Source organism: Entamoeba nuttalli (genome assembly GCF_000257125.1).
Source record: "Entamoeba nuttalli P19 unplaced genomic scaffold asmbl_3139, whole genome shotgun sequence".
Classification (NCBI taxonomy): domain Eukaryota; phylum Evosea; order Mastigamoebida; family Endamoebidae; genus Entamoeba; species Entamoeba nuttalli.
The window spans coordinates 1-12,359 of NW_008575862.1; the positions used below are offsets into that span (position 1 = coordinate 1).

The 12,359-nt window shown below is 26.8% G+C and overlaps 5 protein-coding genes across 5 annotated transcripts; 3 read left to right on the forward strand and 2 right to left on the reverse strand.

The window, feature by feature from the left end:
- Window positions 1-703: 703 nt before the first annotated feature.
- On the reverse strand, window positions 704-2,575 carry ENU1_056650 (ATPase, AAA family protein; the record flags this gene model as incomplete). Its single annotated transcript, XM_008858021.1, has 1 exon — window positions 704-2,575. One exon carries the CDS (start codon window positions 2,573-2,575, stop codon window positions 704-706), a length of 1,872 nt encoding a protein of 623 aa, XP_008856243.1.
- Window positions 2,576-2,738: 163 nt separating this feature from the next.
- On the forward strand, window positions 2,739-5,327 carry ENU1_056660 (Adapter-related protein complex 3 (AP-3) subunit, putative; the record flags this gene model as incomplete). The annotated part of the gene is made up of 1 exon (XM_008858022.1): window positions 2,739-5,327. One exon carries the CDS (start codon window positions 2,739-2,741, stop codon window positions 5,325-5,327), a length of 2,589 nt encoding a protein of 862 aa, XP_008856244.1.
- A 138-nt stretch (window positions 5,328-5,465) lies between these two features.
- On the forward strand, window positions 5,466-9,161 carry ENU1_056670 (tyrosine kinase, putative; the record flags this gene model as incomplete). The annotated part of the gene is made up of 1 exon (XM_008858023.1): window positions 5,466-9,161. The coding sequence occupies one exon, from the start codon at window positions 5,466-5,468 to the stop codon at window positions 9,159-9,161; it is 3,696 nt and encodes a 1,231-aa protein (XP_008856245.1).
- Window positions 9,162-9,221: 60 nt separating this feature from the next.
- On the reverse strand, window positions 9,222-10,472 carry ENU1_056680 (hypothetical protein; the record flags this gene model as incomplete). Its single annotated transcript, XM_008858024.1, has 1 exon — window positions 9,222-10,472. The coding sequence occupies one exon, from the start codon at window positions 10,470-10,472 to the stop codon at window positions 9,222-9,224; it is 1,251 nt and encodes a 416-aa protein (XP_008856246.1).
- A 63-nt stretch (window positions 10,473-10,535) lies between these two features.
- Window positions 10,536-11,261, forward strand: ENU1_056690 (endonuclease III, putative; the record flags this gene model as incomplete). Its single annotated transcript, XM_008858025.1, has 1 exon — window positions 10,536-11,261. One exon carries the CDS (start codon window positions 10,536-10,538, stop codon window positions 11,259-11,261), a length of 726 nt encoding a protein of 241 aa, XP_008856247.1.
- Between the last annotated feature and the right edge of the window lie 1,098 nt (window positions 11,262-12,359).

Genomic DNA, 12,359 nt, shown 5'->3' on the forward strand with positions numbered 1-12,359 from the left:
TAATGTAACGAAAACTTAATCATTTTATGATTAAACTTAATATTGGCAAACGTAAAAGAGTTAACAAACTTTTAGGTTTATAAATGATATTAAAACCTTGTTCAGAGAGTTAATGTGTTCAAAAAGAATTTAATTTGAGAAAATGTATTAATAATCAAAATTTAAGTAATGAAATATTGAAACTTATTCCGTCTTTAAACACATTTGTTTTACTTTGTTCTAATGAATGTTTATTTTTGAAAATTTAAATAAACCTTACTCAATACAACAAATGAACATTAAATTATTCCTATAACGGGATAATAAAAACAAACTGTTGGTGTAATGGTAAAATATGATGCTATTCACACAGTTCAAAGGTTTGTTGATATTTAAACATAGTTTTAAGGATGTTTTTTTTATTAAAATAAAGTAGGATAATACTAACAAATGTTTCTGAGTTTGAAATTCAATGACACTAATCATTTCATGTACAAATAAATATCAGTTCATTTACATAGTAAATAAGTTAAAGAAGCCGAATGTTTTATTACACGAATTAATACATGTAATTCAAATGAACTTAAATTACTGTATTGTTGAATGGATTTATTAAAATAAAGTCTGTTTATTAAATTAAATAAGCCATGTCTTATTATGATAAGAACAATGACTAGTTGTAAATTTTTAAAGTGATAAATACTCATGATTTAATTATAACTTTTTATTCTAACAAATCAATTAGAGAGTTGAATGATAATGAAGTAGCATTAATGTCATTTCTCAATGTATGTGTACAAGCCTCCGAGACAATCCATTTAATATCTGCTCCACTTTTACCTTCTGATAATTGAGCCAATAATTCAAAATCAAATGACTGATCAATAGGAATATCCTTTAATGCAACTTTGAATATTTCAACTCTTGTTTTTTGATCAGGCTTAGGAACTTCAATCAAACAATCAAATCTACCAGGTCGTAATAATGCTGGGTCTATTAATTCTTTTCTATTACTTGCAGCAACTAAAATAACACCCTCAACTTCTTCAATGCCATCCATCTCATTTAATAATGTTGATAAAACACGGTCTCTAACTGAATCACCTCCTGTTCCTCCTGAACGAATTCCTACTACAGTGTCTATCTCATCTATAAAAATTATACAGGGAGTTGCTGCTCTTGCTCTCTTGAATGTATCTCTTACACTTGCTTCTGCATCTCCTACATATGGTGAATATATTGTTGCACTACTCAATGTTATAAATGAAGTATTTAACATTGTTGCTGTTGCACGGACAATACTTGTCTTTGCACACCCACTTGGACCATACAATAATACCCCATGAGAAGGTCGAATCCCAAGTTTTTTAAATTCCTTTGAATGGGTCATAGGCCATTCTATTGCTTCTATCATTGCTTTTTTAACATTTTCTAACCCTCCAATATCATCCCAATGTAATTTATCAAAATCTGTTTCACTTCCAACAAGAACTGATGGTGTTACAAATGTCATTGAATGGAGATATATATTTATTTTTTCTTCTGTTGTTTCATTTCCATGAAGTTGTGCTTCAACATCATTGTGTAATAATAATAAATCTTTTGGTAAATATCCTACTGTTTTCTTTGATATTATTTCATTAACTTCTTTACAATTACATTTTAATGAATCTAAAATTTTATATCTAATTATTTGGTCAGGAGGAGAAATTCTAAGTGAATAAGTAATAAGTTCATTTGATTTGAATATGTTTGGTATTGTTTGTGATGTTGTACAAACAATTAAATTATTATGAATTTTTAATTGTTTGATGATATGTATTAGTAATAATGAATAATCTTTTATCAGTTCATCAATATCATCAAGAATAATTATACAATTATGAATATTTAAATTAACAATATTATTATTTTCAATAATCTGATATGAATAATAATAATATACTTGTTTTCCTATTTTATATGAACAATATTTAGCAATTAATGTTTTTCCACTTCCATGTTCTCCTTCTAAAAGAAGTGTTTTATTATCATTTAATATTGAATAAATTTTTTCAAGTAAAAATTCATATCCAATAGGTTGTTGAATAGGTATGCTATTGTGTTGAATAGAAAATGAACAATCTTTAGTTATAGAAAAAAATCCATTTGGTAATTGTCCATTAATATTTTGAATAGTGACAATAATATTTAAGATATGAATTTGAATGATAGAATTAATACAAATAGTTTGTCCATTTAATATATTAAGAAGATATTTATCAACATTTTTTGAATTACTAAATGAATATTCATTATTATTAATTGGACATAAAGACACATTAACAGAAGTACAATTTTCAATCTCTTTTATCTTTTCAATTGATTTAATTTCTTTAATTTCATTTCTTTCAATAGGTTGATTAATACACACAAATGGGTCAACAGAACATCCTTCTTCAATAATATCATTAAAACCAGAAACTCTACAAATACATTGTTTATTATTTTGAATAGTTACAATAACACTTTCATCAAAGAGTAATCCTTTAGAATCAATGTCTTTTCGAGTGAGACGAACTTTTCCAGAATCTTTGTCACCTGCAAAGAAAATCATTGTGTGGTTTTTAGGTTTTAAAGAACACAAAAGTAATTCGTTTAGTTTATAGGATAATAAAATTCATAATAAAATAAAGAATAAAGATAATAAAAAGAAAATTCAAACTGAAAAGAAGAAAACAAAAAAAGAAGGAAAAAGATCTAACAGAATTTATAGATTTATGTCTATTTCTTATACATCATCATCATCAAGTAATATGCCTTCAATGGGGTCAGAACCACAAGAACATCCTAATGTTCAAGAAAAAAGTGGAATGTTACAACACAATGTTCAAAGTATTGAACCATTACGTAAAATGTTATTTGCACCATCTGATAAAGATAAATTAGCAGCATTAAAAGCAATTATTAAATTAGAAAATACAGGATTAGATACATCAGATTTATTTGCTGAAATTGCTATGAATGTTGGTAGTCAAGAAATGGAATTAAGAAAACTTGTATGTATGTATATTGTAAATCATTCAGAAAAAGATCCAACAAATGCATTAATGGCAGTTAATACAATGCATAAAGCATTAAGTTCACCACATACATTTATTCGTACAACTGCATTACAATCAATTACATCATTAAGAGTAAGAGACATTGCACAATTAATGGTTATTGCAGTTTCAAAAGCAATAAAAGATACATCACCTTATGTAAGAAAAGCAGCAGCACTTGCAATTCCTAAAATTTATAATCTTGATGAAAGAAGATTTGATGAATGTGTTAATTTAATTGTTCAAATGTTAGATGATAAAAATCCAATTGTTCTTGGTTCTACATGTTATGCTTTTCTTCAAGTATGTCCAAATAGATTTGAACTTATTCATAAACATTATATTAAATTATGTCAAGCATTAATTGATTGTGAAGAATGGGGACAAGTATCAATTATGACACTTCTTATGCATTATGCTAGAACACAATTTACTGATCCTAATTTAGTTGAATTAGATGAAGATCATGAAATGGATAAAGACTTAGCATTTCTTATTAGTAGTGTTAGTCCATTATTTTATTCTATGAATCCTGCTGTTGTAGTTCAAGCAACATTATTATATTTCCATGTAGGACATCAACAAGATAGAATTAAAGCTGCAAGAGGAATAATGAAATTAACATCATCATCTTTATTAACACAACAATTCTTATATCCAGTTTTATTATCATTAATTCAACAACAACCAAATGTTTTTGTAGATTATTTAGAAGATTTCTTCTTATATCCAGATGATCCCACTGAAATTTGTGAATTAAAATTGGAAATTGTTACATTACTTGTACAAGAAACAAATTGCCAAAAAATTCTTGATGAATTAAAGGATTATACTACATGGAGTAATCCACATATTGTTACTCTTGCTATTCAAGCAATGTCTAGATTAGCAATGATTATGCCTGAAACATCAGAAAGATGTATGGTTCAATTATTACAATTCATGTCAAATAAAAACGCAGAAATTGTAGCAGAAGCAGTTATTGGAATTAAAAAATTATTACAATTATCTAAAAATGGTCAAAATGATCCAGAACGTGATTTAAGAATTATTGGTAAAATGTCAAAATTACTTATTGATATGAAAATCCCACAAGCACGTGCAAGTATTGTTTGGGTTATTGGAGAATATTCTCAAATGGTTCCTAAACTTGGACCTGATATATTAAGAATTCTTGCTAAAACATTTGTTGAAGAAGATGAGTGTGTTAAACAACAAATATTGACTTTTGCAGGAAAATTATATATTACAAATAAAGAACAAAGTGAGAAACTGGTTAGATATATTTTCCAACTTGCTATGTATGATAATTCATTTGATATTCGTGATAGAGAAAGATTATTAAGAAGATTCTTATTTGCTGAGAATAATGAACATTGTAAAGAATTATTTAAACATGCAAAAGATATTCTTCTTTCTGATAAACCAACTCCTGTTATTACTGGATTTAATCAACAACGTCAAGGACTCTTAGAAGGAACTTTATCACATTATCTAAATACTATTATTAATGGATATACCGATCTTGAAGATTTTGCTCTTCAAGCTAGTGATCCATCTCTTAGAAAAACAAATATTGTTATTGAAGAAACACCTAAAACTAAAACAAAGACAGAAAAGAAAAAGAAAGAAATTGATGAAGATGATCTTGAAGGATGGTTGAATGGAGATGGAGAAGAAGGAACTGGAAAGAAACATAGAGGACCATGGGGAAGTGATGCTAGTTCATCTGATGAAGACGAAAGCGAAGAAGAAGATGAAAGTGAAGATGAAAACCAAGACGAAAACGAAGAAAAAGAAGAAGAAAATACTGAAGAACAACAGAAAGAAAAAGCTGTAACAAATGAAGATGACTTTGACTGGGAAGAAGCATTAGGACTTGTTCAATCTAATCTTAATAAAGAGGAAGAAAAAGAAGAAGAAGAAAAACCTAAAGAACAAGAAGAAATTGCAGATGACGCATTTGAAAATGATGGAGAATTTGTTGTTGAAAATGGTGAAAATGATGATTGGGGATTACTTGAAGATGAAGGAGAAAATCCACAAGAAACAAAAGAAGAAACTAAAGAGGAAGAAGTTAAAGAAGAAGAAACAAAAGAAGAAAATAAAGAAGAAGAAGTTAAAGAAGAAAAAATAAAAGAAGAGGTTAAAGAGGAAGAAACAAAAGAAGAAGTAAATCAAGAAAATACAGACGTTAATGATTTTATAGGATCAGATGAACATCAAAATGATAATCCAGGTGATTCAGGATTTGGAGAATTTTAAATACTGAAAGAATTAAATTTATTTCTCTCTTTTTTTCATTAGATTTAAAGTTTTCAAGACTGAAGCAGTAATTAGGATATTTATTTTATATAATAAAAGAAAATAATAAAATAAACTAATTAAACTATTAAATTTCAAATGTTTCTTCTCTTTTTTATATTTATCTTTTCTTCACTGAGTGAAGATTATGGAGTTTGTTCTCCAGGATTTGCAATATCTTCTCCTTCTTATTATATTTCTAAATTATCAGGAAGCTTTACAACACCATATTTTTGTGCTGAAATGAATTTAAGAGCAACAGGAATTGCAGAAAATGCTAAAGCTTTCATCGTTGGATTTAGTAACTTTGGGTTGGTTTATTCAAATGAAAATAACATAGGCAAAGTATCATTATTATATTATAATTCAGAACAAAAAGTAGAAACGTTATTTTCGCCATCATATTTTGAGTGGAATGACGTGTGTTTAAGTGCGTCAGAAGATAATTTAATTAGTGTTTATATTAACGGTAAAAAACAAACAACTACATACCAAGCAAGTGAAATAATTAAAGAAAATGATAATATTTTTATGTTATGTACTTCTTCACAAATATATAATATTGGAACTGTAAGTGGATTTATTTATGGAAGTCATGTACTAACAGAGGAGGAAGTTATTAATTATCACACAAAACATATTAGTCCATCAAATGTAATATTTAAACAAAAAGCAAGATTATCATATACTAGTGGAAATGCAGTTTTTTTCAATAATTTATTATTTTACGGAGGAACTAAAGTGTCTGGGGGAATAAGTAATTTAAAAACATCTATAGGTATTCCTTTAATTGATGATGGATGTTATGATGGAGCATTAGAAAAATTAGCAATGAGACGAACGGATCTTATTCCAGACATTACTATTAATAAACAAAATTTAGCTACTTTACCATTTGTTGAAATATCTGATATGAAACCACATGATTCATATTTTTTATTTAATAATGGAGGATCAATTACGATTAACACATTAGATACAAATGTTAAACGATTTGTTCGATTAGAACTTGATGTTCAAGGAAATTTTATTGTTCAATATCAAATGAATAATCAATGGCATAATGGAGTAAATATTAAAGCAAGTTATTTTACACCAAATTATGTGTTATATCTTCCTTATTATCTTCTTGGATCACAAGTAACATTAAGAATTATAACAACATCAACACCATCATCTGAAATTAATCTTTCACTTGACCCACTTATTAAAGAAATACGAATTCATTATGGAACATGTAATGGACATAATGGAATGTTTTGTGCTATTGATAATTCATTTGGAATTTGTTCATCAAATGAATGTAGTCCTAAAGCAAAATTATCAACAAAAACATTTGATTTTAGTAATTATAATATTCCATCAAGTGTTTCAAGTATTATTCTAAAGTCAAAAGAAAATAATAATGTATTTCTTACAACATATCAAATAAAAAATTCATTAATAGGAGAAGGAAGTGATACTATTTTAGATACACCAAATTCTAAATATTTTAAATTTACTCAAAGTGAAGTATCATTTTTAGAAGTTTCATCATATGATATTCCATCAGGATGGGGAAAATATACAAATGAATATACATACCTTGTTACAGTTAAAATTGAAAATTCAACAACATCATTATTTAAAACATCTTTCTTTGGATTTACTATGCAAACATTAAATATTAATCTTTATAAAGGAAAACCAACATTATCAATACTTACAGCATTAGAAACAAAAGAAATACCAATTAATAAATGGGTAAAAATTGGAATTACAGTAAATTCAACAAGTCTTACAATGGCATGTGATGGAAGAATTGTTCTTAGAGCAAAAAATGAACAATATGTAGATTATCTTTCATCTACAGCATTTAAATTTGAAGCAGTAAGAATGTATGGAAATTCATTTGCATCAATTCAAGAATATCCTATTGCTGTTACAGATAATGTATTAAATACATTAACAATAACTGGACTTACAATAGATAATACATGTTCAACAACATTACCAAATATTTGTATTAATAAAAAACCATATTCCCCATTTGAAAAGAGTTGTCCAATTAATTGTATTGAATGTCAAAATGGAATATGCCAAGAATGTATGAATAATTTTGATTTATCAACAGGATGTACAAAATGTAAAGAAAAATATAGTGGAGAATTATGTAATGAATGTGCATCAGGATATAAAGGATATCCTGAATGTAAAAGTTATACTACATCTATTATTATTATTTCAGTAATTGGAGGAATCTTTTTAATTATTGTATTTATTGTAGTAATTATTATAATAATTCTTTTCTTAAGAAGAAGAAAAATTAAACAAGAAAAAGAAATGGAAGAAGATGAAATGAAAGCATTAGAAAATAATGGAACAGCTCAATTACTTAAAAATGCAAGAAAGAAAAAAGTTGTTGTTGGTACAGAAACATTAATTGAACTTGGGAATAATATTTATATTAACAAAGCTCATTTAGACTTTAATTTGGATGGAGCAGAACCTGATATTGATACACCATTATTAGATACGTTGTTAATTAAAAACCATACTGATAAACAATTTGTTATTTGGATTCAAGTACCAAAAAAAGATAAATTTTTCTTACAGGCAGATGTAGAAAAAGAAATACTTGAACCTAGAGCTGAAATGAATGTTCATTTTGAAATTCAATTACATTGTAATTGTTCATGTAAAGAAAAAATTATCATTAGAATAGAAGATACAAAAACAAAAGAAGGAGAAACTGGAACAATTTCTTTAGCTGTTTCAACATATAAAAGTAATAAAATTGATTTTGATGAAATTGAATTAAAACAACCACCATTAGGTGATGGTGCATTTGGTGTTGTTTATAGAGGAACATATCGAGGAATTGAAGTTGCTGTAAAAAAATTAAAAGAAAGAACTGATAATATAGGAGCAAAACAAGAGTTTGATAAAGAAGTAACATTAATGACTAGACTTAGAGGACCGTATATTGTTGGGTTTATTGGAGCATGTTATCTTGAAAAAAAGATGTGTATAGCAATTGAATTTGCACCTGATGGATCATTAGGACATGTATTAAAGAAAGTTAAGTTAAGTTATGAACAAAAATTAAAATTTATGATTGATTGTTGTAAGGGTATGGCTATGATGCATTCTATTAATATTATTCATAGAGATCTTAAACCTGATAATTTATTAATGTTCTGTGTAGATCAAGTTAATCCAAAGATAGTTAATTGTAAAATAACTGATTTTGGTACATCTAGAGCAGTACAAGAATATGAAGGAAATTATACTTGTGGAGTAGGTACTCCTGTATATATGGCACCTGAATTACTTAGTAAAGAACCTTATACAATAACAGCAGACCAATTTAGTTTTGCTATTATGATGTATGAAGTATATATTCAAGGAAAACCTTATTCTTCTGAACAATTTAAAATGCCTTGGGATATTGCTAAGTTTGTTATTGCAGGAAAAAGATTAGAACGTAAAGATACTATGACTGATGTTTGGTGGAATGTTATTACTCAATGTTGGGATCATACTCCTTCTAAAAGACCTGCATTTAAGGATGTTGCAGTTATGTTACAAGATGAACTTGCAACGTTGATTCCTACATTTGCAGAAAACAAAGAAGTTACATCTCCACAAAAATTAAGAGAAGAATCTATAGATCCAAATATGAAAACAACTACTACAACAACTACTACAACTACATTAACTTCTACAATGAATTCAGACGTAGGATATAATACAAACCAAACTGGAATGTCTAAATTTATTAATACAACAACAGATGATTTTGAAGTGAATTAACAAGAATTAAATTAATTGAGTGAATAAATTTTTTATTACCTCTTTAATTATAATTATTGATTAAATAACATCGATAATATGACATCGATCTTGAGCTTCATTATAATAGAAAGCAATTGAATAACTTTCATCTGATAAATAAGGGATTGGAAATAAATGAGGAATATGATATTTGTCTATTTTCAATAGTTTTGATTCAAAATACATTATTCCATTTTTTGGTGGATGGAATGGTTTAGTTATAACTTCCCTTGTTATGGGTATTAAAATACTTGGGGTATAATTGAATGAAGCGACATAAGAAATAATTACACCACGATTGATTTGTCTAAACATTTCTAAATATCCATCATAAACATCAATCATTCCAGGTTTTTTTTGTGTAATTTCAGTTTCAAATATTACTCCAAAAGCACGTAATTCATGAGGTTGATCTGATTTACTAATGGTAGTAAGATCAAGAACAGTCATATAATATTCTCTTTTTCCTATAAGAATTGGACTAGTTTGTGAAACTTTATGAAATCTATCAAATAATGGTAATAATGGAGTTACAGTAATTAATTGATTTGATTGTGATGTCATTGATAAAACTTGATCTCCATCTTTAACTTTTAATCCATTTCCTTTTCCTTCAGGTTGATAATAAAAATATTCTTCTAATGATAATTCTTCTGTTTTACAAGTAAATGAACTTACAACACGTGCTTGTTTTTGTTCATTAAATAAACATATTATTCCTAATGGTTTTGATGTTGAGTATTTAATAAATATATATTTATCAAATGAAAGATTAACTACTTTAACATCTTTTGGTGGACAAGTATAACTAATATTTGTATCAACAGGACTAAATGTTGTTGATTTAATATAATTTAATTCATTTTCAACTTGTGTTTTTTCTTGATTAATTTTTTGTAATACTCCATAAATAAGTTCTTTATCTCTCATAATTTGTTCATTAATATTGATTAATTTTTCAATATTTTCTTGTTGGTCTATTATCTTCTTTTCAAGTACATTAATTTTATTTTTTAATATTTCATTTCTTTGATGAAGTGCATAACATTCTTGACTTTTTTTATTATATAACTCTAAATAATCAATATTTTTCCCTTCTGTTATTGTAATGGATGATTCATTTGGATTCTCTTCATTTCCTTCTCCTGATGAAATACTTAATTCTCCATCACTTTCTTCTCTTGTTGATGATTCTTCTGTTTCATTCTCACTTATATCTTCATTACTTTCTTCACTTATATTTTTACTGGATGGGTTTGATGATAGGGTGGATGCTTCTTCACTACTCATTTAGTAATGGTAATAATTTGAACTTGAAATTCATTCTTTTCCATTTTTCACAAGCGTTTTTGAATGGAAAATAAAACAACCAAAACAATTCAACCAAACGTTATACATGAAAGAGTTACTACTTTTCATCAAATTATAAAATATCTTGATACTGTTGATATTAAACAAATGGGAGTCCAAGAATATGGAGCTGACCAAATTTTATCAATGTGTCATAATAAAGACAATAAACCTTTTTATGCTTTTATTGGAACTTTTCTTTCTCCACAAACCCGTGACCAAATAACCTTTGCTTCAGTTAAAAAGTTGCATGAAACTCTTGGAGAGTTAAGTGTTGATGTTATTAATAATACATCCCTGGAAGTTCTTATTAATTGTATTAAAGGTGTTGGGTTTTATACTACAAAAGCTAAACGGTTAAAACGTTGTTGTGTTATTATGAAAGAACAATACAATAATCAAGTCCCACAAACAAAACAACAATTATTAGCACTTCCTGGTGTTGGACCAAAAATCGCATCATTAATTTTATCAATTGGATTTGATAGACTAGAGTCATTAGCAATTGATACACATGTATTTGTTATTTCTCAACGACTAGGTTGGGCAGATGGTTCAACCCCAGAAAAAGTGAGACTTCAATTAGAATCATGGCTGCCAAAAGAAGAATGGTCTTTGTTTAATAAGTCGCTTGTTGCTTTTGGACAATGTTGTTGTCGTAAAACACATCCAAAATGTAAACAATGCCCAATACAAGATAAATGCCAGTATTATCATCAACCAAACTAAATTAGAGTATTACAAGAATAAAACATCTTTAATATTAGAATTTATTGGTGAGTTTATAGTTTATTGAACATTCTTTTCTTTACTTAATTCCTTCAATAAACTTAAGTTCTTATATCATAACATATCTCATGAATAATTCTTATTTCTTTCCTTTCTTTAATATCATTTCTTTCTTCTATGTATTAAAAAATTTATTTATATGTTGATATTTCCTTCATTTTATTAAGTTGTATTGAATAATAAATGTTAATTAACAACTATTCATGAATAAGAATTATTTAATGCATATTAACAACTCTTGTGAATATCAATCAAAAGACATACCTTCATAAAACTTGTCATTGAACTTCTACTGGATTAGTGGCATATCTTCATTAATTCAACAACCCATTGTCTATAGCTTCAAATAATAAGGTTTATATAGTTTGTCCTATTTCATAATACATTTGATGTGAACAATCCTTTTATGGTTTAAATACAATGCAGCCATTAATAATAATAATACAATCAGTATTATATACAAATAATAAGTTATTTATTGCATATTTATCTATTATGAAAGTGGATAAGATAATAACCAAACCTACTAACATAACAAGTAATGAATTATATCAATGAATTGATATTATCTATTTATATCACTGAACCAGAAACAATGGGTCTGATTCTAAACAGCTATAAACATCTTTTTTGAAATACGTCTTTGTTTCTGATATTTAATAACTTGAAAATAAGCACCAACGTGTATTTTTAATAAAATCTAACACAAAAATATGCACTTAGACAAATAGAGCTTAATTTCATTAACACAAAACAACGATGACTTAATATGATACTTTCCAACAAATAAAACAAGTATAAAAACTAAAGGTTTTAGCAATATATTTTAGTTTAATTAACCGCTTTAATAAAGAGAAATAAAGGAATAACTATCTTAGAAATATCATACAAAAATAAAACACACATCAAACAATTTAAAGATGGAATTATAACTTAGAAGAAACAACATTTAAGTTTAATCATTATGGAAGGCATGAACATAATATAAACTTCAGAGCTGATATAATTATAACTCTTTTAAAACAAATGGAAGCAAAA